The sequence below is a fragment of the Ambystoma mexicanum genome, chromosome 4p, assembly GCF_040938575.1.
Source record: "Ambystoma mexicanum isolate Mex_15411 chromosome 4p, UKY_AmexF1_1, whole genome shotgun sequence".
Taxonomy (NCBI): Eukaryota; Metazoa; Chordata; class Amphibia; order Caudata; family Ambystomatidae; genus Ambystoma; species Ambystoma mexicanum.
In genome coordinates this window covers 255368551-255394481 of record NC_090927.1, presented here as the reverse complement: position 1 = coordinate 255394481, position 25931 = coordinate 255368551, and the positions used below count along the sequence as shown (strand labels likewise).

The 25931-nt window shown below is 44.9% G+C and overlaps 1 protein-coding gene across 1 annotated transcript in view; it reads right to left on the bottom strand.

Annotated features, from left to right (window-relative positions):
- Positions 1-25931, bottom strand: part of LOC138453179 (cytochrome P450 2K6-like) — a 546472-nt gene that overhangs the window by 217472 nt on the left and 303069 nt on the right. The window contains exons 5-6 of the mRNA XM_069605778.1: positions 25433-25609; positions 20008-20149 (exon numbers count right to left, since the gene is read on the bottom strand). Coding sequence (XP_069461879.1) covers positions 20008-20149; positions 25433-25609 — 319 coding nt within the window. The remainder of the gene's footprint in view (positions 1-20007; positions 20150-25432; positions 25610-25931) is intronic.

The following is a 25931-nucleotide window of genomic DNA, read 5'->3' as shown; positions in this document are numbered from 1 at the left end:
CAAGGGCTTCCCTGTTGCCGCCTCTCCCACCAACTATGACTGCTCGGTCAGACGAGACGTCAGCATTCTAGCATTCAGCTAGGCTCCGGTGCACTTCCCACCACACAATTTGCTCCACATTTGGACTTGGCTACCCCCTCCAGGAAGTCCCTTCTGCAAATGTGCATGTCTGCATCGGGCTCGCTCTCCGCTGAGCATAGGAGATTCCTCCTCGTACACAGTCCTCCCTGTGCTCAAGTACTTCCTTGCACAAAAAGGGGGCATTTCTATAGTGTTCCTCGTTGACTAAAGCATTACAAAGGAGACCACCGTTTCTTTCAGGTAAAGAAAAAAATATTAAAAGATGTGTCACTGTTCGGTGGTAGCATGAAGCTATTAGTAAGATAGTCTTTTCTACATCCATATTAGCAGACATGGTTTCTCTGGTTTGGGAAGTCCTTATCCCACAAAGGAGTGTCACTCCCAGTGAGGACCCGCTTGCCTAAATCCCTAGGGAGGGTTTTGCAGCAAAGGCTCACCTTCCTAGTGACACAGGCAGTTGTTCCCCTATGGGGAGAAGGGACAAATTGATCAGATTCATCACAACAGTGTATTGCAGCATCTGGAAAAACACATGATTTCTGGGGGAAAGTCCCACAGTCATTGATGGAGTAGCAGCAATCGCCAAAATGGCAATGCTGCCATGGCTACTGTGTATTGTTTAGGTAATGGTGATGCGGATTCCACGCAGTCTTTAATAAGCCAGATAGTGTGCTTTCAGAATTTGTTATGGGGGAAGCAAGCCACCAAGAATAGTATTAGCCACTATGAGAATGCCATATGAGATGGGAGGCATAAAGGTACCAGATTTTAGGTTCTAATGTCATGCAGCTATTACCCAATTTGTGATAGCATGGCTCTCTGGCAGATCGATAGGCAGGTTGATGCATTGATTACAAGATTATACATCCCAGCATAGCTCTGGAGATAGCATCCTGGTGTTGGAGGAAAGTCATGCATTTACCCTTGTCCACAAATTTGGCTGTTTGGTGTAAGATGGCGAGAATGATGGGTCAAAAGTGGATGCACCCATCAGGCGACCCAGTATTTGTCATAAAGGGTTATAAATCCTCAACTAGGAGTAGGTTACATTGATTGCAGAGAGACGAGAATAAGGACCATAAACATGTTCTATAAAGAGGATACATTCTAAATGGAAAATCCTAGAAGCTCAAACCACTTTTTGGATTATACAAGTTTAGTGGCACAGGGAGCAGTTCCCCAATCAGCTGCAAGAGCATGTAGCGTGTATAACTATCAAATAGTTGGGGGAAGGGAGGAAATGTATCATGCAGCTGTCTAAGCTGGGTGTAACGGTTTATTGAGAGGCCACCCTCAACACAGGGAGTTCCTTCCCTCCCTACTAAAGGTGTTACGCAACAAACTGTTAAACGGATTCTTTTATTCAGCCCTACTTCTGACACATATTATGCCTCTTTGATCCTTACCCCCAGAGTTAACAATGAGCCAAGAACCAGGCCAGTGTACAGGAAATAGATTTGCATTTATTTAAATTAAAAGTAATAGAATTTTGACGAAAGTATCAAACACCACTTTATCCCTGGTACGCACAATACATTTCATTTTTGTTTTTATTGATTTAGCTGAAATTAATCAACTTTTCAATATATGTACAAACATCAAATATACATTTATACTAAGAAAATTTCATTGAGATCAACCAATTAAAATCAAAAGGATTTGAATAAAATATCAATATAAGAAAATAATTTCACAATTTGCTTTTCAAGTTATAAGATCTTAAATAACATTTCTCCTCAAGATGCAATGAAGGTTTATTTATTTTAATTACATTTCAACAAAAAATGAAAATTCAAAATTCAGAATACTATTGACAAAGCAAGTTCATCCAAATAATGTAGACAAATCTGGATAAAAAAAAGCTATCTAACAATGTCTGTCATTATGTATAAAACTGCTAGAACGGAGGAGGCTTAATCACTTCTAGAACCAAGACTATTTATCAGTGAGCATTATCATTTCAATTTCAATGAGACCAGAAAATGCACAGTTGCTATCTGGATTGAAACATTTTTGGTACACATCAAATACCATCTTTTGTTGCAATCAAACGCTCCAAGCTGGACACAATGATGGCTAAAATACTTTAAGCGTTCTTGAATTAGCAAAGGACATAATGAAATGAGATGTTCTAGCGTCTCTGGTGCCTCCGGAGACATACAAAACCAACAAAAATTGGCATGTTCTGGAATAAGTCTACATTTAGTTAAAATGGCACGAGTGTGCCACAAGTTAAAACGTAGGCGTAATATGCCAGTACGTGTATGAGGGGATGAAAATTTGAGCAAATAGGGTTCTGGGGTACCAACGCGTTTTTGTGTTGAAATCTCTGGGTAGAAGTATTTTTATAACGTAAGCATTCATCCCTCATGTTGATCCAATCCTTACAATAGACTAAGGATTTAGCTTTGTTGGGATTGGTTACTAGAATGTTAATGGACACTTCGGCTGACAGAAGAATATAGAAGATGCCCTTCAGACATCCTTTAACAAAATTATGAGACAATGTGAATCTGTAGTTTGACAAAAAATTCAAGATGTTATCGTCACAAGTTGATATTAGGCATTTCCGAAACAGGGCACAAATTCTCCATTGATACTGAGCATATAAAGAAACCAATCCCAATTCATAGCGTATCCATGAAGCGGGGACGCATTGAGGGAGATGTAAAACAGTCTTCCGGTATTTTGTTTCAAGCCTATCAAGCGCCTGCTTGGACCACACCGATTGACATTCAAGGCCATATAGAACACAGGAAATCGTTTTTTGTCTCCAGTAAAGTAGTATCTGGTTCCAATGTAAATGTGCCATAGCAATGTAATATAATTTTAGTTTGAGAGATCGCTGTGGCTAATTTTTGATTTACTAATTCTAAATGACCTTTAGATATAACAGTCCCCTCAAATATCATCCGGAGATAAGTGTAGTTTGCAACTACTAACAATTTAATTGATTTAATGTTCCAGTGAAAATGAGTTGCATTAAATTTGTTTGCCGAACAAACGATTATTTGAGTTTTTTTTTAAATTGATTTTCAACTCATTTTGTACTATATAAATATCAAAGTTGTTTAGCAATCTTTGTAGACCACTTGGGGTCTTTGAAATGAGAACCAAATCGTCGGCATACATTAAGGTTTGTTATTTAATTTCGGGGAATCAGAAGGTACTGTTATAAACGTTTGTCTAACTTCATGTAGGAAGTAATTGAAAATTTCTGACGCAAGCAGACAACCTTGTTTTAGACCTTGTTCCGTGGCAGATAATAAACCCTCAGTAGTTAATCTGATATGAATTGAGGTTTGTGCATGTAAAGAACAGATGATGTCAAACAATGTACGAGGGCAATTATCTCTTGAGTTTGGAGAAGAGTAAGGGCCTAGAAATAGCATCAAAGGCAGTGTGCAGATCAACGAAGGCGAAAAATACTGGTTGTTTTTGTATTTGGCATTGGGTTTTTAGTCCATTCAAACACAACAGGTTTATATTAGTTCCCATGCCCGCCAAGAATCGAGTCTGGAAAGGATCTTGCATGTTATTAGTCTTTGTCCACAGGTTAAAGTCACACAAAATCAGTTTTGCAAAAAGCTTACCTGGCACGCCTAAGAGTGCTATGGGTCTATAATTGTGCGGGTTCTCCCCATCACCCTTTTTATAGATTGGCACACTTATAGACGTTTTCCAGGATATGGGAATTATGCGTGAAGCTATAATATGATGGAAAAGACTGTTTAGAATGTCTGCCTATATTCCCGGGTTTGCTTTAAACATAGAGTTGGTAAGCCCGTCAGGACCCATCACTCTGGAAGGCTAATTTTTTGATGTAGTCCACAAGAAGGGCAGGAGAACATTCTACTAGCCATACAGCATCCTGCTGAACTGATGTAGCCAAGTTAGAAAAACTGCTGTCTGAGTATAAGCTGGTATAATGTGCTATCCATTGGGCTTCTGTAACATTGTGCGCTTGTAGCAATGGTTGGGTCTGATGAGCACAATGATTAAAGATAGCCCAGATTTCAGCTGAGCTTTTGTTATCAATTAGTTTGAGCATGTGATCACCATCATTTTGAAGGATCTGAGCTCTATAAGATCGAAGCCAATTACGATATTTACATTTAGCAGTTTTGAGAAGCTGAGCAGTGAATGAAGACTGCAAAAGAAGAATGGATTTCTTTTCACGTCTAAATTGTGCTTTTCTTGCTTTTATGGCAGCATTGAAGGAATGTCGAGGCAAGGCTTGATTTTAGAGGAAGAATGTTTCAAGTTTCGAAATTGAATGAATAGATTTGGATAATGGAAAGACATTGGAGTATTGTTGTACGATGATAACATTCTGAAGAGTCATGAGAATTGGTTGAGACCATCGAAGGACAGTTTTAGCATTATTGACTGTTAAATCTTGAGAATATATTACTTGTGTAGGAATTGTCTGTGACCACCCAATCGTTAGCGATAGCAGACTATGATCACTATGCTTTTGTGATATAATGTCAAACGATTGAATATGCCCACTCAGGGTAGAGGGGACATAAATATACTCAATGATGCTACTTGCGTTCTCTCTTTGCCAGGTGGCATGGGTTGGTCTATCGCTTTCTGCGGAATTGTTGACCATATAAAAATTCCTCTCACTCATAAAGGTGGACCAACGGGTGACTTTAAGAAAGTTCGACTTGGTTTTAGGACAAAAGCAGTCTAAATTGAGGTCACCGACAATGATCGTGTCCGTAATTCAAGGCGTAACCATTACTAAGTCAAGCAATCGAGTGATGCCTATATAGAAAGCCTCATCTGTTAGCCCAAGAGGATTGCGATACATGTTGATGAGAGCAATTCTATGTGGTAAGCACGAGATCTGGACCAATTGAAGGTAAGCGGACTCTGAATCCCATGGTAAGATTGAGAGACCTTTTCTCATATTAACTGCAACCAAGAGATCCGATGATGGCCTTCATTTAGTTCCTGCAATAGCAGGAATCAATGAAACTTCGTAGTTATTTCAGACAGGTGATCGAATAAGCCAGGTTTCTTGGAATGCTATGATTTCGTATTCTAAAGGAAAGTCACGTATGGACGTTTGGAGATGGGAATGCCCGCGTGTGTTCAAACTAGCTATAGAACAACTTATGCTAGAAAAGGTTGCTGGTGGTTATGATGCCAAAGACTGTAATTGCTGTGATGCATTACCATTCAAGTGACTCGGATAGGAGTTAACTGCTTGGCAGGCTGACAGTGATTTAGAATTCGAGCGAGCGGGATCTTGCGCTAAAAGAAAGCCCATACTGAAAAATTGCAGTTTGGTTTTCCATATGTTATTGAGTACAACTCCTGATGGAATCCAGAGTCTGACCATCGAACATGTGGATTCTGAAATGAACTCGATCTGGTCGATATCACCAGATGAAATGTCCTCCAGTTCCACAATATCAGAAAAAAATGTTTAGAACACTGCACCTGTTCAAATTGTAAGATGGAAAGGGCCCTTCTCTACGTTTGAGAATGAGCGAGTGACAGCGAGACTGCTGTAGAATATGTTGAGAGACAGATGTAGTCATGGCTTCATTTATTTATTTATTCAAATTTATTTAAAGCGCACATCAGCCCTGGGGCATCGTGGCGCTGTTACAGATAAAACTGTTGAGTGAGTTGGGGAGAGCATTCCAAAGCTTAGGTGCTATGTGTAGGCTGTGAAGGGAAGGTAGAAGGGTCTTCTTTATTGGAGGGCAGTCCAGAGCCACTCGTACAAGTTTGTGCAAAAGCAGAAGGCACTCGTGACTGAACTAGGAAATTTTGCTTTGAAAGAGCAGGCAACTGTGAAGATGTGTCACTCGGCAAAAGCCAGTGTTTTAATTGCGGATCTCTGGGCTTTGGGGCAGATTTTTTTTTTCTTCATAGTCAAGACGTTGAAGAAGATAATTGTCAACTGCTTGTTTCATGCGATCCAGTGCCGCGGCTAACACTAAATCATTCCCTAAAAAGGGAATGACATTGGAATTTGATTGAGTGAGTGATACTGTGGTAGATTTGATACATGAGCTGGAGGGTGGATTATTCACAACACGATCAAGTTCACGTATCAGGTCATTTAATGGAGGATAGGAGACAGGTATACTAGCTTCAACAACCTTAGTCAAAGGGAGTAGAAACCGGTTGCATAGGTAGTGATGGGATGGAAATTTCTACGTCTGCCTCTGGATTTGAAGATGGCACAGACTCTTTCTTTTGCAATCAGATCTTGGGAAATAGCAGATTTAATAACTGGAAAAAGGCACGTAGAGTATCTTTCCGAAGTCTAGCATTTAAGTTGTTTTTTAAGAACAGAACTACACTCCCATCCGTCTGTTTGAGTTTTCTTGTGTTTTTTTTTTGTTATTGTCAGTCTACGGGTGAGACAAGACGATTTAGATTTCTTCTCCTGTGGTTGAATAGAAACAGGGACTGCTTCATTAGTATCCTGTACGAGGGGTGTATCAGGGATGCTGATCCACGACTTATGTTCTTCTATTGCATTGGCAATTGATTCTGCCTGCATACTGTTAGTAATTACATTGGAGAAGGCAGGCAGCACTGCTAAAGAAGTGCTAATAGGGGCCACAGGGGAGCCTACTGTCACAATAGAAACACAGTAATTCGAGACAACGGTTGCAGCCGAAAGAAGATCATGCAAATGAGTAGTAAGCCATTGTGCTATTTGTTCTGTTTCGGTAGCCTGTTTGTTCACCTTGCCATCTAAACCTTCAAATAATTTAAGAAGGCTTTGTAGAGTAAGATTAACGGCAGCAAGGGCCACTTCAATCAAGGGGGAGGAGAGTATTGGAGATACTTTTGCAACATTAGGTACCATTCTACGTGGTGTTGGATAGACAAAAGAGACAGGACTGGAGTGCAATGAGCACCTCGACCTCACAGCTGCCTCATAGGAGAATGGCGAGTCATCAAGTATAGAAATAGGTGATTCACACTGGCTTGCGTGAAGTGAGAGGTCTGCATCATTAGAACAGGATGAAGAACGGAAAGCAGGGGGTGATAAATCTCGAGGTGACGGAGGTAATGCACAGGGTAATAGAGTATGTAACATAGTTTGATCTGACAAATAGTGTGTAGAAGTTTCTTTGTCACGTGAGAAAATGGGTAAAGATTTGAAAAAGGGTGGTAGCTGGGGCCGCAATAAATGCAAACTCAACGGATGAGAATTCATCCGTGCAAATGCCGACTCAATAACAGATGGTTTGGGCACAATACATTTCTCTCAACATAAATAAATCACAAAAGTGAGTTGAAAAGAACACAAATTCCAATTCTTTACTCTCTACAAATGTCACTAAAAGTAATAATTAGCGCTGGTCAGTGAACACATTTATAGATGTAGTGCTGCACAATTTCGATTTTCCTGCATTTCAAAAAAACTAGCAGTAGGGTTTCAATATTGGTACAATATATATGGCAATTATGATTTCACCCACAGTTTCTTTTTATTTTAAATAAACACAGGGCGATTTAGCAGCTTGTTTTTCAGCCCCCACCCTCCTACTTTGGTCTGTGTTGGGGAAGTCAGACAGAAAAATTTGAAGGATTTGGGGAATTTTGGATGTCAGACCCCCCCCCTCCACTGAAAGGCCCGTGTTAGGGGAACATTGGACAAAAAGATTGGATTGATTTAAGAACAAAGACACCCCTCTTCCTTAAAGAAGTCGCGGTCAACCAGACAAAAAGGATTACCCAGTTAAATGATAGGCTATAGTTTTTCAGCGCACACTGGGAAGTGAGCTCTGTTCATTTTGAATTTTAGAAAAAAAAAATCACCCTGTAGTGTCCCACCAAATGAGGAATTAATTAAATTAATCTATTTAGGTAAATAGGCTAAGGACCTACACAATTTTACCCCCTCCACCTTCCCCCTATAAAGGGAAAAGGATTTAAGGCACCCCTCTGTCGGGCTGAGACCTTTCACAGCAGACCTTTTGGTTTCCCAGGGCTCAGTTCTACTTGCATAGAAAGCCTCAGGACCCTCTGGAAAGATAGGGCATGGGTCTGGTCCCTCCACTCTCAAGGATGGCGTCCCACTCTCCACCATAGCACCCAGTTAGCGTTTAGGCCTTCCTAGCAATAGACAGCTCCACCCGGATGCACTCTCAGCAATCTCCTCTAGTGTTTTCTTGCAGCTGGCAGATTCTAAGTTGCAGCAGCAGTCTTTTGATGGTACATTTCAGCAGCTCTGTCCCTTCCTCCCTTATGTAGCAGCGATGACACCACCAGTTTTACAATTTTGAGGGAGTACCTGCAAGAGGACACACAAATAGGATTGGACACCCTTCTCTCTCCTCCCATACCAAGCCTCCTAGTCACGATTGGTTTAGCGGTCTGGAGCAGACATATGGCAGCTTAATTTACAAGCCCCATTTGTTCTTATGTCAAATATTTTCAAAAATCTAATTATGTGGCAAAACTTCATAATTTTAGTAATAACTGCCATAATATTCGTATTTTCTGTTTCAGTTGTTCATGGGGAATTAGATAAGACGACAGCTCTGTCCGCACCATGTTGCACGGCTGATTGGCAATTTTCTGCCATTTTCACAGAAAGCATAACAGTTATGAACATGCATTTTCCTACCCATATTCCTAATTTTACCCTTCACCAGTTCACCAACTTTTACATTTGGGGACATTTTCAGATCAGCCAGGAACCTAGTTTAACTGACCATTACAGTTCCCTAAATCTTATGTGCATGAATTCTATATATCTCCAAAATCACCTGGAAATGACCTAAATAAATGGTACATAAATTAAGAAAATACACCTTATGGTTGCTGGGAAAAAGGCCTAAATGATAATAGACCTTTTAAATTAATAGTAAATCTTCATGTGGGACAAATGGCAATTCTCATGCCTTCAGGCCGTATGGTCTCACAGGGCTTGCCTGTAACCAGAGTTTTTTTCTTTCGCAGTCTCTTTGAAGTGGGTTACCTGTTTGAAGTTGGGTTTTCAGGCTCCCTTAATTGAATTGTCTTCACAGCTCCCCTCTTCACACCTGCTTTCTACATTGTGGTTATGCATCAGCCAGGTGAAATGGTCCTAGAGAGACAGCCAATCTAACAAGCACTTGGCTTTCCACACCTTCCAGAGAAAGCCACATTTTATTGCAGTTGTAAACACATGGACGCCAGCCTTCCAGTGCTGAAGTTCCTTGTGACATGTGTCTCAACAGCCAGCAAAAGGGTTCGCCTCTGGCCTACAGAACTTTTCCCATGGAAAGCAAAGTGGATTTTCAAATGTCACTGGCATTTTGTATGCCAAACATAATATATATTACTTTTTGTCAACACACACCCTGTGTTTTTCCTGACATTTTTTCCTGTTAGCAGTGGTACAATTTTGACATTTAAACTACAAATACACACGCCTAGCCGTTTTTGGGGGTCAGTGTTGAAAAATCCTGTTTTTCATGTGAAGGGGACCTTTGATTCCTTCTTTTGTGGATTAAAATGCTGCTTTTCCTTTGGTAGTGACAGGTAAACCTTTTCCTAATGGCTCTTCAAAAACACGCCTGCAAAGTCATTTTTGTGTCAGTGTTGACTAATTCTGCGTTTAGGTGAAAAAGACCTTCAATTTGGGGTCTTTGGATGCACCCCACATGGGTAAGGCTTAACTAATGGTTACGGAATACTGGGAAAAAGATTTGGGTGTGCCGCAATCAGGCCATGAACGGAAGGCATCCTTCACTCATACAAGGAAGGTGCTTAGTCTGGAAACAGCGTTTTAAACTCCCACACTATGAATGCTTGATGAGAGCATATCGGACAACCATGACTCTTTAAAAAGGGATGGCTGGACAAAGGGGATTAGTGATTGCTGGCGGGTTACCTACATATGCGGATCCCCTGTTGTATAACAGTTTTGGGTTTGTGTACTAGCGAGGCGGTCAGGCATGGCAGGGAGGGTGCTTATAACTTAGTGCCAAACTCTGCTTGCTGGATCTGCTTCCAGATATGAGGAAATGGCCCCAACGTCAGAAATATGTGCCTCTGGGGCTAGCGCTAGTCAAGTGGGTTATTGGCAGTTACTGGAAAAAGACTAGGGCTCCAACGGTGGAAGTCTAGTTTTGGAGCGTTAAGGAAATGGGCAACAGCTGAATCTGACCTATTAGACACAAAAAGGGAAATGGGACAGAATGTGTTGGATAGACTCTCTGGCACCAGTTACCCGAGTAGTTGAATGTAGCCAATTCCCTTTGTCTATCGCCAGGAAAGAACTTTGACGGTAATATAATCAGTAACCATGAATGATCTAACACAGCGCTCTGTAAGTGCCTGTGGATATTTTGAATGCCAATGTCTGCACCCAGTTCTTCTGCTGTTTTTGAGTTCACCACCACCTGTCTTTAACTTGTTCTGTCTATCATCATGACATTTCATAAATACTTTTTTTTTAAAAAAGGAAATAAATATGTATTATCAAAACCAAAGGCTCACGAGATAGAAATTGGAGAGTTTTAAAAGCATTGAAATTCAGTAAAAAAAATAAATATAAAAAGACAGAACATTCATTTAGAAGCACTATAGACAAAGCGTTTTTTCAAATGAATATTGCATCATTAGTTCATAAAATCAGGTTGCAGTGCTGGGAGGAAGTCTGTCCTTCAATTACTTTGCTATTGAGGATAGAATCAAAAAAATGCTTTTTATAACAGAGAAATATTGCCAACACTTTCGCAGGTACCATGAATGATGATTAAAGGTTGAGAGGGATTCCTGTCTCCTCTGGACAAGGCCGGCATTGTGACACAGTGCAAAGAACAAGTTACTCTCTTACCTGGTAACGTTCTTTCGATGGGATGGTCCGACGACGTATTCCATATCTATGACATGTAGTCACCACAGCTGTGCTGGCTCGGAAAATCTTCGGCGTCTGCGTCCTGCGTCGATGATGATGATGTCAATACGCCGCCCTCGAGGACCTCCTCCGATGGCTGACGTCACTGGATGTTATAAGTAGGAACCACGACGCCCGTAGACTCAGTTGTAGTTTTTTCCCAGAACGTGTGGCACCAGTCTTCTGCCAGTCTGACACACAAAGCCTTGCGGAAACGTAAGCTGCAATCGCATAAGAAATTCTGTAGCGGGGAAGGCAGGGAGGCAGAGATATGGAATACGTCATCAGACCATCCCATCGAAAGAACGTTACCAGGTAAGAGAGTAACTTGTTCTTCGAGGGGATTGGGTCCTCCGACGTATTCCATATCTATGACAGACTCCCAAAGCAGTACCAATGCAAGGAGGTGGGAAAAGAATTTGGAAAACAGAAATTTAGAATGCCCAATCAAATTGCGGAGTAAAGGACCGCCTTGCCAAAGGCCAGATCCTGCCCACGGATGGAATCGAGGGAGTAGTGACGTACAAAAGTATGTACCGAAGCCCAGGTGGCTGCATCACAGATGTTACGAATAGGAGCACCCCTCTGTAGGGCAGTAGAGGCAGCCATACCCCTGGTAGAATGGGCCCGCAAGCCGACCAGTGAGTCCTTAACCGCCAAGCGGTAACACTCAGAAATAGCCAGAATAATCCAGCAAGACAAAGTCTGTTTCGTCACAGCTTGTCCCAAACGCTTTCCAGCGTAACCAATGAAGAGTTGATCGTCCACTCTGACCCGGAACATGCGTGAAATATAAAAGCTTAACGCTCTCCTAGGATCAAGCCTATGGAGCCTCTCCTCTTCCTTACCAGGATCTGGAGGAGGATAAAACGCCGGAAGAACAACCTTCTGGCCTAAATGAAATTCCGACACCACCTTCGGAAGAAAGGAAGGACGAACTCGAAGGACAACCCTGTCCTTATGAAACAGAGTGAAGGGTGGCTTAACTGAAAGTGCCTGTAACTCACTCACTCTGCGAGCGGAAGTGACCGCAACCAAAAATACAGTTTTAAGAGTTAACAGTCTCAAAGGGCATGAATGCAAAGGCTCAACCGGAGCACCCATCAGAAACTTCAGAACAAGGTTCAAATCCCAACCGGGCACCTGGAAAGGTGACGGGGGGGAACACATTAGTGAGCCCTTTCAGAAACTGAGAAATTAAAGGAATTTTAAAATAGGAACACTCTTCAGACAAGCGCTTAAATATGGACAGCGCCACCAGGTAACCTTTAATGGTACCCACTTGCATGCCCCTGTGGGCCAAAGAAAGCAAAAAAGACAGAACCAGGGGAATGTCACATGCAAAAGGATCCACATTCTTAACCCTGCACCAGTCGCAGAACTTACGCCAACGGCAACGGTACAGGGACTTTGTTGCTGGCCGTCTGGCCGAGAGCAATACCTCCATCACGTCTTTAGGGAGGTCCCAATCCTTATACCTCAACCTTTCAGAAAGCAAGCGTGAAGGTTGAGGGATCTGACCTCTGGATGGAGAACCTGACCCCCCTCCCGTGAGAGCAGATCGTCTCGGTAGGGAAGACGAGGTGGAGGGCAGATGGACAAGTCGAGAAGATCCGAGTACCACGTCCTCCGGGCCCACGCCGGAGCAATGAGGATCATCTGGGAACCGAACCTCCATAACCTCCGCAGTACTTGCAGGATGACGGGGACTGGAGGAAACGCATACAGCAGTGGGAATGACCACTCCACCACAAACGCATCTCCTAAGGCTCCTTTTGGAGGAAATTCCGCAAGCAGAACCTCTCGCACTTCCGGTTGACACTGTAGGCGAAGAGATCCACTTGAGGGGTCCCCCAAAGGGTGAAAATCTCAAGGAGAATCTCCTGAGCCAACTCCCACTCGTGAGAGATCGCGCTCTGCCTGCTCAGAGCGTCTGCCGTCTCGTTTTTGTCTCTGGCCAGATGAACTGCCGAGATCGAAACTTCCTGCTGGATTGCCCAGAACCAGAGCTACATCGCCTCCCTGCACAGAGGAAGTGACCCTGCCCCCCCTTTTTGTTGAGGTAGTGCATGGTCACCGTGTTGTCCGTCAGGATCAGGACATTCTTCCCTCGCACAGTCGGCAGAAAAGCCTTCAGGGCTAGCCGGACGGCCCTCAGCTCTAACAGATTGATATGGAGTCTGGACTCCGACAGAGACCAACGACCGCTGACTGTCAACTCGTTGGCATGAGCCCCTCATCCCGTGAGGGATGCGTCCGTCACGATCGTCACCTCCGGCCAGGGTAGCCAAAATGGAGCCCCCTTCATCAGATTGTCTTTGACGGCGCACCACAGAAGGTCCTGGGCGACCGAGGACGGCACCTGAACAGGGTCCGACATCCTGCCGGAGGACTGAGACCACTGGAGCTTGAGTGCCCATTGCAAAGATCTCATCCGCAACTTGGCCTCTGGCACCAGAAGAATGCAGGATGCCATGAGGCCGAGCAATCTCAAGAACTCAACTGCGGGGAGACTCTGGGCAAGCTGAAACTTGTGCACCATCTGCTGAATGTGAGGAGCCCTCACCTGGGGAGGAAAACAGTGCCCCGGGGATGTGTCGAGCACTGCTCCGTTGTACTGGAGCCTCTGAGTTGGTGTCAAATGGGACTTCTTTAAGTTGAGGGAGAAGCCCAGCTTGTGGAGGGAGTGGCAGGTGACTGACAGATGATCCAGGACTTGCTCGGGAGAGCGCGCCCTGATCAACCAATCGTCCAGTTAGGGGTAGACGTGAATCCCCCCTTTCCTGAGGTGCGCTGCCACCACTACCATGAGCTTGGTGAAGACCCTCGGGGCGGAGGTCAATCCGAACGGCAGGACCCGAAACTGAAAGTGCGAGTCGCCAACCGCAAACCTCAGGTACTTCTTGTGCTTTGGATGTATCGGCACATGAAAATAAGCGTCCTTGAGGTCGAGAGACACCAACCAGTCCTGAAGTTGAAGGGTCTGGAGGACTTGAGAGAGAGTAACCATCTTGAACTTGTCCTTCCTGAGGAGTTTGTTCAAACCGCGCAAGTCCATGATGGGTCTCAATCCCCAGTCTTTCTTGGAAATCAAAAAATAAGGGGAATATCATCCCTTGTTCCTCTCTGCTACAGGCACCAGTTCTATGGCGCTTTTCTCCAGCAGGGATTGAATTTCCTGCGCAAGGAGCGGATCCGGACTCTTCAAAGAGAGATCCCCGGTGGATTGTCTTGAGGCCTCTGCCGGAAAGGAAGACAGTAGCCGTGGGTTATGATCTCCAGAACCTACACATCTGAAGTAATGGCGCGCCACTCTACAAGATGCTGCGCCAGCTTTCCCCCAACCGGCGAACCATGGGAAATGGCCTCATGACTGAGCTGAAGTGGCTGCAGCATTGCCTGAGGGCAAAGAGGCAAAAGCCCAAGCGGCCTTGGCACCTCGAGTACCTTGTTTACCACCTCTGGCACCTATAGTGGGCCCCTTTGACTGGCAGCTCCTCTCGCTTTACCAAAGGATGAGTAATAACGAAAGGAACCTCCCCTCCATTGCTGTCCCCTCGGATGAAAAGGCGGAGGTTGGCGAACTGCAGCGTCCGAGCGAGACCTCTCCCGCGAATCGTGCCGACCACCCGAGCCCGAAGGCGTACGAGCAGTGTCTCTCGACCGATCTCGACCGATCACGACCGACCCCACTCGGAGGCGCGGATGGACCAGTGCCCCCGATTTGAGAATCGCTAACATTTCCTTCCCGAAGGAAGCCCATTCCTCTGACGTCGCATGCTTGGTGGGATAAGCGACCTGCCGACGGGCGGAGTCCTCGGATGAGGACGGGGAAGGTGACCGATGACGGCGCTTCTGGGAGTGCCTCGAAGAGGCAGAGGAGTGGCAGGATCGACTCCGGGACCGAGGCCCACTGGGCATCCGACGACGATGCGGAGAGTCACCCCTTGAATCGTCCGTCGAAAGCCCTGCAGACCTAGACTTCTGTGGCTTGGACACCTCACCTACCGACAACTTCTACTTGCGCTCCCGCAAGGCTTTGGACGTGAGCGACTGGCAGTCGACACAGTCATCCGTGTCATGGGCCTCCCCGATGCACCAGAGGCAGGCCTCGTGCGAGTCCGTCACCGACATCTTGGACCCACAGTCCCCGCACTTCTTAAAGCCCAGACGAGGTAGACATCTTCACAAAGAAATTCTTCACAATATGAACAGGTTCGAAGAGCCGAGAAAGAACAGAAACTCCAAAGAGTCGAGGCGTGCCGAGATCTCCGAAGCGAACACGTTCATGGAAAAAACGGAACTGAGGCTGCGGGCGTTGTGCATCGTGCGTCCTACTTATAACATCCAGTGACGTCGGCCATCTAAGGAGGTCCTCGAGGGCGGCGTATCGACGTCATCGACGCAGGACGCAGACGATTTTCTGAAGCAGCACAGCTGTGGTGATTACATGTCATAGATATGGAATACATCGGAGGACCCAATCCCCTTGAAAAGCTATCTACGCAACGGTGCTCTCAAAGATCCCCATTTTGTGCCTGGGGGAAGTTTTCTCACCCAGAACATGTGCTGGGCCACAGGTTGGATGCACCTACGTATATTTATTTTTGCCGAACTGTGGTCTGGCTTTATTGGCATCCACTTGCTCCCTGGAATGGAGAAAAATTTCTCCAAGATCGTCCCGCGGCCTGGACCTTTTCTTTGTGGTGCTTGTTTGCTGTTTTCCATAATGAGAACTGCCATTTTGCCTATGTGAATAGTGGCTCAGCTCACAAGGGAACATTTTAGTTGAATGGAATCTGGTTTAGGCTGGATGGCGTCCTGCCAGACACCTCACTTGTGAAAGTGGAATATGGCTGGCCTTCCCGGATTGGATGGCTGGCAAAACATTTGATGGATTGCACGGTAAATGGAGAGAAGAATGTCATTGAGGTTCTTTGTGGCTGGTTGTGCTTCTGACTCATGATCCTCCAGAAGGCAAAGCTCTGCCTCCCTTTGTCCATCACACTTGAGGCTCTTACTCGTATCCACATGAACAGACGAATCCCCCTGCACTGCAGCCGTGTGTACTCTAGAGTGCATGCCTGATCCATCCTGGCCAGGACACCTGCAGATGTCCTGCCTTGTAGGACCCTCAGGCAGCCCTTGGATCTGACCGGAGCAAACTGTGACATGCTTTAAAAGGTTACCTCTCACTGATGCTGTAGAACTCAGGTCTTCATGTGCTGCCTTGAGTGGGCATTCCAACCTCGCTGGTAGTGTAGTCTTTACCCAGCCACCTGCAGCAACTGTGTGTGTAGGCTGTGACTAAATCTGAATCCAAACACCAAGACAGTCTGCTAACCATGACTCCTGGACTACCCCAGCCTTTCGCAGCAGCCTGGTCCACATTCTGGGGGCTGCAGACTTCCTTCCTTAGCGGGTCTTGTTCTTTTGGCCCTTAGGGCTTAGGTTGTAGGCTCCCCTGACAACGACATTCATTGTGACGGGGCTTGCGCCAACTCTGCATTCTTTCTTTCAAGGGCCTTTGGTCGTTGAACCCGAGTTAGGAGCTCTACTGGTAATGCTTCCATCATGGCCAGACAGCATATTGCCTTCCTGCTTGCTGCTCCTGTAAATCTCCTGGAAAGGGAGCTGCTTACTGACTTCGCCCTGTTCAATACTATGGATCAACTTTTCTAACTTTCTAGACTGTAAGTGTTTGAATATTCTTCCTACATGTAAAAGGGTGGTTAACATGTGTTTGTTATGTTATATTACTTGACATTTTTGTAACACTTTACTGCCATTGTTATGGCTTTGAATCACTGGAAGCGAAAGTCCTTTCAGCAGACTGCAGTCTGAACAGGCATGAAATAAAAAGAGCATTGCATTACACATTAATCATTTCAAGCAATTCTTCAGTTATTAGCAGCGATGACTAGTGTAGTGACCGTATAATAGAATTAGCCGTCAGTGCTTGTTGGGATGAATCTATTGTTTTGGATGCGTGTTGGATTTAAGATGTGCTCAAGAGTTGTTAGGAAGTGGGGTAGGTGGGGGCTGCCAACCAAATTATTAAATTAGGTTGTGTCCTTGTGACAGCCGGAGGGTTTCCGGTGAAGCCAGCCCACTGGCGGAGCTGGCAGTGTTCAGATTGTGGTTTTGAATTTTGAGAGACACTTTACTGTTTTTTTATATAAATATAGTTTTAAAAGTAGTTACCTGTGAGATCAATATTTCTTGAGGTACAAGAACGCCTAAAAGGCCACAGGCATTTCTATTAGAGACAGTTTCAGAGGAGTGGAAGGGAGCTTTGGTGTGCTCCACCCCAGATCAGATGCCTTCCATCCCATGCTGTCCAAAACTGCCATGTCAGGGAAAGGAGAGTCCCACAGTAGACCCTGCATGGCATCCAGAATCAAGCACATGTTTCAGTCGTGCACCCTGGATCCCAGTGACTGGATCCAAGCAAGGCAAACTCCCACTCTTCGGGTTGTATGCCACCAAGAACATATTGCGACGACTCATCCTTGTTATAAACATAGCCCGAAGTTCCCACACTAGATTTTGATCAAACTGGTATTTCACCATGTCCAGATCTCAGGCAAGTGTCCTACCACAAGAGAATGGAGCTCTCTTATCCAGGAGAGCATTCAACCCCTCCACAGTGTTTTTCACCTCCCACTCACTACTGTCCATGAACACAGTGTGGACTGGTGCATCAGGAGTGTGTCACATAGTCTCTTGCTGGCTTGGAAGGCCTTAGGGGAGCTGGTGGTTTGCCCCTGGAAGAACATTTGAAAAATTCAGCAAAGCAAACAGACGCTGACCTGGGTAATACCTTGAGGATACCGTTTCCTAGTGCCATGATTCCTGCCCCTCATGTCCCCAGCCCTGCAAGATGTCAGGCTGGAGCCAGGCCACGATCACCTACATGGCCCTCAAGGGCCTCTCCATCCCTCCAGAGACCCACTTGGAGTCAGACTTGGCGCTTGTGGCACCAGACTCACTCACTCACTCCCATAGGATAACATTGGGGATTGGACTTGCAGGGCATTGATGGGGACAAGATGGATGCCCCCACATATTTTGGTTCCCAGAACTGCATGTGCAGTCTAGTCTTTTGGGTGTGGTTCAGCCCAGAGACACCTGGGATACCCAGAGACTATTTAAGCCACGCCCAGGCTGAGAAACATGCTTTGCGTTTTCTGCACCTGCAGCGTGACACTCACCGTGTTCGGATCGGTCTCCAGTAGGCCTGCATCTTTCTTCTGCGCTCAGCTCCTGCAAGAACACCGTTAGGAACAGCCTTACCTTGCAGCACTTCTGCCCATCATTCATCGCTCCTTCTGTTATGCGGGCATCTTCGGCGGTGTCTTTCCCATCCCGGCATGCCGCTTCCTAAGGAAACGGGAAAAGAACAGAAAAAGGCATTAGTAAGCCTTCTGCAAATCTTGGCTTATTTTTAAATACTGTTCGAGCTTCAAACGCTTGCCTGAATCCCAGCCGCTCTGGAGGAACTCTGTCTCTGGAACTTCTCATCCATCTGCAAGAGGGGAAAGACACTCCAGGTTAGCGTGGAAACATCTAGAGGCGCCGCATACCGCGCTTACTCACCGCATTTGTTCTTCATAACCGGCATCCACGCTGAAAATGTTGCAGCACCTAAAAGACACAGAAAAAGATCTCAGTTCAATACAAATATGAAAGGGGTGCATCGCGCTCTCACTCACCTTCAGCGCTACTCATCCCAGCAGCACTATGCGATCCCCAGACGCCGGCCATCATCTAAGGAAGGAAAGGAACTAAGTTAGAGAACTGTTCAAAATACTCATTATACTTACCTGTCGGACTCTTGCCAGTGAAGTAACTAGGCAGCAACGAGCCCGCATCAATCAACGCGCCCCTGCGCTGAAAGCAGGACGGAGAGCACACTATCCAAGAAAACAAGGTGAGCTGTGGATCAGGGAAGGGTTGTACCCCAGGAAAGAAGGGGTTCAAGCACACAGAGACAATAGTGAGTTAAACTCTACCAATCCTGTGTTTCAGGCTGGTTGAGTGGCATTAGGGAGCTGTGGCTAAGGTGCAGCATTTCTCCAGGCACAAGGAGAATGGGATAAACGTCTCTATGACCTTGCCAACTAAGGGTGAAAATCCAAGTGTTTCTACATTTGCCAAAAGTGTTTGACCACCTCTTAGAATGGACAAGGATGACTAACCTGTTCTATGGAATGAGGCCCAGGAAGGCCTAGAGTACATAGATTTTCAGGACTCTAGTGCATGTATATAATGGCGCTAGTTGTCAGAACCTCTTTATCATTATGTGTTGGTAGAGCAAAAAAAACAAGTGAAAATTAATATTTGAAAATAAAGTTTTTGCATGTGAGCAAGAGGTCACCATCACAGGGCCACTGGTGATGTGGACCTGCAAGAACACAAGGAAATAACTATCTACCAACCCGGATTGCAGACAGGGGAATATTTCTCTCACAGGTTTCAAAGCCTGCAAGCAGATTCTGGAACCCTTGGCTGTCTTGATCAGACATGAGCAGAAGATGCACAAGCTAGTGTGCTTGTGCAAGAGTTGAAAATCCAAGATGGTGGACCAGGTTGTTATAGGATTTGTCCTCCAGATGGAACTTGCAATAGGAGGCATCAAACTCACCTGATTCCTGCTGCATATTCATTCTCCAGCCCATAAACACTTATGCACACATACAGGACACACAGGGAGGAAGAATTAGAGAATGTGGGTGTTGTGATACTGTGCAGCAGAGTGAGTGGGAACAGAGAGATTGCGTCGCAGAAGGTAGTAGAGGCGGAAAGCAAGCTGAACATACAAGTGGGAGGATGTGCGGAAGGTGAAGGAGGAAGAAGAGATGCTTAAGATGCAGGAGCTGGTTTAGGGAGAGTTCATAGTGCTCAAGGGGGAGGAGGAGACCGAGTTGAAAGTGCAAGAAGAGGAGAGAGAATGGCGCAGGAAGAAAAGCAAGTGGGAAGAGAATTAAAGACACAAGAAGAGAGTTGGAAGGGCTCTTGTGAAGAATATACAAGAGATTTAGAATGTATACCTTGTATCTCTGGATATTTGATCATGAGTAGAAGGCCCCATTGGAGAGTGGTAGAAGTGGTCTCCATGCCTGCTGCAAACAGGTGACTTACAAGGGATGTCAAATTTTCATCGTGAAAATATATATGAGGGTCAGGTTTTTCCTAAAAAGGCAAATGGTACAATTACATCCCATTACAACTGCTTTATGAAGCACACAGTAAACTGACAACAGGAAATGTAAATGGACATAACTATGAATTGCACCATTAATGAAACAATCAAAGACTGAGTTATTGGACCAGTGATTTTCAAGACCCTCAGATAATTTGACATCATGGTTAACTTCAGGTCTTTAAAACCACATGTTAGTGCAAACTGTCTATTAGTACTCGGTGAGGGGGGTGTGGTGGCCTCCCAGCCAATGAGGAGGCTTGGAACAGGGTCCTTACCACACAGTGAAAGACCCTCCTTGGAACAGGAGGATGCCATCTTTCCTCGCTGGGTCAACACCCCTTTTCCACATATCCGGTCCCCTCCCTACCCAAGCCCCACTTACCTGCGCTCCTCTGTCCCTCTATCACGCCCGGAACAGGACTGTACCCGGTACATCTACGTCACGTGATTAGCCGCCATGGAAAGGGAGTAGGGACTACATGTAATCCCTTCTCCCTTTTCATGGTTGCCATTTTTCTGTTTATTTTTTTTCATAAATTTTATTGGCTGCCATTGAAAGGGCGAACGTGTAGTCCCTTCTCCCCGATCCTTGGCGGCATTTTTTTTTTTTTTTTTACCTCGACTCGAGAAATGGTTTCCCTGTAGTTTTCAACTCGGGCACCGGGGTACTAATAGCAATAGAACCCTCTGAGGGAGGCATTACTGGTAGGGTAATGCCCCTAGGGCTACGTTAAAGCCCTTGCTTCGCTTAGGCTTCTATCATCCCTGGGGCATTACCCTACTACTTATCCCTCCTCGGGTTCTAGTGCTTAATTATATCTTTTCACACCACACACATTCACTAGCTTTTGTCTCCTTACTCTCTGCCAGAGTTCCTACTTGTCACATCTTAGAACTTTGAGTTTTTTAGTTTGCAGTAAAGTTTAATTTCTTATATATTATAATTTATTATTATTTGAGAAACAATACCCACCAGTGACAGCTCAAGGACCGCTGACTGGAAAAGCTGGACTGCTATGGTCATAGATCTATTATCTCTGCTGGCATGCTGTCCAGGGTCCAAACAGCAATTTCTTTATTCAGAAATGCTGTGGTGGCCGTTTAACATTTTAAAAAGTAAATGACCAACAAGTTTTGGAACCATGAAAGTGGGGAATGGAACTACTGCTTGCCCTTCTATATTTCCTTCCTAACGGGAAAAACAGAAATCAATATCTTGGGCCCCCATCATTCCCAGCTCCCCCACTTAAATGAGGAGTATCCAAGGATCCACACTCTCACAAATACTTGTTAACATCTGCATGACCCCCCTACTGTCCTTCATCAATAGATCTGGCATCTCCCGCTACAACTACGTGGATGACACACAACCAATCTACACATTTGAGAGCCACTTGTCACCAACCGCTCCAGACATTAAAAACTGCCTTTCACAGGTGGACGCTTGGATGACAGCAAATAGACTAAAACTGAACCGTAACCGAATAGAACTGATGCTTTGCAACCCTACAGGTTTTAACTCCTCTACAATCTGTTGGCCTGGAAGCAGAACTGTGACCCCACTCCCACCTCTCCCCCCCCAACCTCTCATCTCTCAACTAACTCCTCACTACTAAATTCTTTGTATCCCTTACACTCCGCACATTCCTGCAGACAAATGACCAGGTCTAGTGTACTTAAAAGACTCCTTCCCTATACGTCTTCTATCAACAACCATCCTCTCATTCCACTTTCCACAATCCAAGGGCTGCCCATACGGCCAACTCGCCGGGTCTGTAACAACCACAAACAGAGATGAGCATATCGGCACACAGTTAACAGGTACTTTCGATATGCATCCTTCAACACCACAGTTTCCCGCATCTGCCTTCCTGCTATCCGACTATCGCACCCTGCCCTCCTTTCTTACAGAGCCATACGCAGTGATGCCAACATTATTGGCAGTAGGGCACTATATTAGACCACTTTGCATTACATTTCCAAAGGTGCCCATGGTAGCGGGCAGAGAAGGGAGAGGGGCAAATCCAGAGTGGTGTATGTTTTTGTGAGACTGGGGGATTGGGAAAGTAAGGGCGGTAGTGGTAGGCTGAGATGGCAAAGGATAGGAGGTTGTGGAGCAGCAGAGAGCAGGAACTGTAGAAAACGTCACGCTGTGTCAGCTAGTGTGTCTATGCTGTCCTTGGTCTCCGCCTGCAGGTGGTGGCATCACGAGGTAAGCCCATGTTCTAAACCCTCTTATTAGCTAGGATGTACCATGAGGTCGGTGCCAGGGTGCAAATCCATCATGATTTCAGTTATCACTTTTGTTTTTAGAATCTGATAAATTTATACCAGATCCATTCCCGATGTATTCTTATTGTATTGTTATTAATATTAGATTGATTAAAGTGACAGTTCTGAAAAAAGAGGAGTCATTTTTTTCTGAAATAATAATTTGTTAAGTGTGTCAGGAGCACCTATGCCTTGCATTATTCCAAATTAGAGCTCTTATACCATTTTAAAATCATCAAAAATAATAACAATATTGCTTAGAAATTGCACCCCAGGGTAGCAGTAAAATGCAAACACATCTATGGGTGCTGTGCATCAGAAAATCAAATAGGCCCCCTGTTCTGTCTCATTTCCACAGAATGCCACCCTGCTCTCCCTCGTCCTTGCCCATAACTGAAAACTGCTCCTTTTATTTTTGCTGCTTCAAATTGAAATAGGAGCAGGTTTTGGACACTAGGTGCACCAAATATAGGAAAACGTGCTGCCTGCCCGACCTCAAGATTATGAACTAAAACGCGAACAGTCATAGAACACTTGCTGGTTTCCAAAGAATTGTTAATTTCCTTTTTACATTTGTATTTTAAAACTATTTTTCTTTTCCCTCAAAATGCATTACTTTCTTCAAATTTTCATTCACTTAGAAACGTTTTTGAATCTCCTGAGAAAACTGCATGGTTGGGGGAGAAAACCTTTCCCAAGGTCATGGAAGCATTAGCCTTAGAGCGGCTAATCCACAGGCTTCCAATCCATTCTTTTACAGCGAGCCGTACTTCAGCTCAGCAAACGGAGCAGGACTATGCTGTTGATGCAGCCCAGGCACTGGCTGGGGCCGCCAAATAGTTAAGAACTCCACACAAAGGGGAGGAAAATAAGAGGGATGCAAGATCTGTGCACAAAGCCCCCCTAATGGCCAGATCCGACAAATTCTTTAAATCCATTCCTAAGGAAGAGGAGAGAAAGGTGGAAAGAAAATGTCCTCTCTGAGAGGCCTGCTGTGAACCCGAATGAGAATAGGATCACTCCTGGTATGACCATAAACTGTTCCTACTGTGGAGAGAGAGAGGTCACCTGGCTTGACATTATCCCTGTAATACAAAGCGAGGGCCCATGAAGCGGGCTGGATGGCAGGAGGCATGCGCGAAGGCGTTTCGAGGACCAAGATAACACAGACATTGAATCTACCACAAGTTGTCTGTGTCTCTCGAAAAGTAAATGGGGTACTTATCTCTGCCTTAACAGATTCGGGCAGCAAGCAGACTGCCATCAGTTCTGACTCGAGATATCCTGAGGATGGCAGCATATCGAAGCCTGTAAGAATTACCCGTGTACATGGCGACCAGAAAGAAAATAGATCCCAGAACCTTTATTTCTTTGACTGTTGAGGGCAGAAAGACCATGCTATGAGTCTGGCTATGAGAGCAGAACCAGCTTGAACTTGCCTTATTCAAGGACAGGTTCCCTGTACTTCTCTCTAGATGCTGGTGCATGAAGTGGAACTGTATCCTAAAAGGAGGAGTTGCTGCTTGGGTGAAGAAGCCTGGACTACCCTGGAGTAGTGCCTGCCTGGAAACTGCCTGAAGAGCCTGGGGGAACTAATTGACCTAGGGGGGAGAAGGAGAGTACCCCTGCATCCCCACCTTAGCTAGCTAGAAAGAGTGGACGGGCTGGCCAACCTGGAAAGCCTAAGTAGAGGCTAAGAAGACTAGCTGACCCAGGGGAAAGAAGCAGAGTAGCCCTGCAGCCAACCTTAGCTAAAATGGGGGGGAAGAGCTGAGCTGCCTGAGGAGCCTAAAAAGAGGCTGAGGAAGCCGATTGACCCAGAGGGGTAAAGGAGAGTACTCCTGCAGACCACCTAAGTCAAAAGGGTTGAAGAGCGGACCTTCTTGAGAAGTCTGAAAAGAAGCTTAGGAAACTGACTAACACAGGGGGAGGAAGGAAAGTACCCCAATAGCCAGAAAGGTGAAAGTGCTGACCCGCCTGAAAAGCCTGGGAAGAGGCTAAGGCAAAGCCTTGCTAAGATCCTGGCAGAGAGAGACCAGGACAGAAGCAGGACCCATGAGGAGAAGATGGGCAAAAGCAGGGACCCCTGGGGGGGGGGGGTAACACTCCAGATCCTCTAAGGACATGGGGGTCAAAAGAAGAAAGAGGAAGAAGGAAAGAAGATAGACTCCTGAAGGATCAAGGAGTCATGCAGAGAGGGATGAACCACTCGAAGGACAGAGATACAGAACCAAAGTGCAAGAACCAGCTGATCCCGCGCCTAAAAGGCCCTGCACGAGAAAGGCAACTACAAGTCCCAGTTTGATTGTTTCGTATAAGCGGCCTTGTTGTTTGTCTATCTCAGGAAACTAAGAGGAAACCTCTTTTGAATTGTTGGACTTTTGTTATTTAGGAAAGGACTTTAGGGTCCAATTCTACCCTCAATACGTTTTACCAAAGGGAAGGACTTTAAGTTTATATCCTTCATTGCAACGTTTGATTTAGCTCTTCTGACAACTGACTTTCAAGGAACTTTTATTTGTGAAATCTTTATTTCAAGTTAAAGGATTAGCTGTGATAGGCGAGCTTACTTTAGTGGTTTTACTACTGTGGGGAACCTTTTTACTTCATAATGAAGTACACCTTCAGTTTGCGTTATTAACACAGGTATGGACTTCAAAAACCATTTACGTTTGAACATTTTGCTTTACTCTTTAAACCCTGTTTTTGTTACCCCTGCTTAATAAAGTATTTTCTTTATGAAGACCCAAAGTCTGAGACCTTTCTGTTTGCCATGTCATCACACTCATCAGCGCCTACAAAATAAAAGAAAGCAAACATGTGCATGCATAACTGCTCGTGCTTTGATTCTCAGACGAAGTAATATTGTTGTAGGGCTGCTCTGTGGCTCGCATTTGATCAGTGACACAGTGTATTGCCTTAAGTGTAACACTGTAGTATTCAGCTGTACAACTATAAAAAAAAAAAGACATAACATTAAAAATAAAGAATTCTGTTACCTCCTGCTGCCTTACAAGAAAGGTGTCAATCAAGCTTCTCTGATCATTTTGGTCTAGTTCTTTAAGGTGCTTTATGAACGTAGCTCTAATAAAAACATGTATTTCACCAATATTCTTCAAAAACATTTTGTGCCTCCCAGGTAGGAATCGAAAAATCGTTGGGTACATGTTAAAGAGCTGAAATAGTAAAGAAAATTACAATATTAAAAAGAAAAACAAGTGCAAGCTTAAAAAAAAAAGCTAAAAAAAAAACTTTTCCTGTAACAGTACAATTATTTAGGGTACAGCCAAAACAATAAGGGTACACCTGAACATTTAAGAGGAGAGAGATGTGCTCTCAGGGTGGACTTACTTAATTTTATAGACTAAAAGGCATTTGTCACCACAGCCACAAGCAGCTATACCTAGGTATTCAGAGAGTAGCAAACGGTATACCAAACGTAACACCATATATTTGCTATACAATTCATCAGACATGAATTTTGCATGAAAGATATTT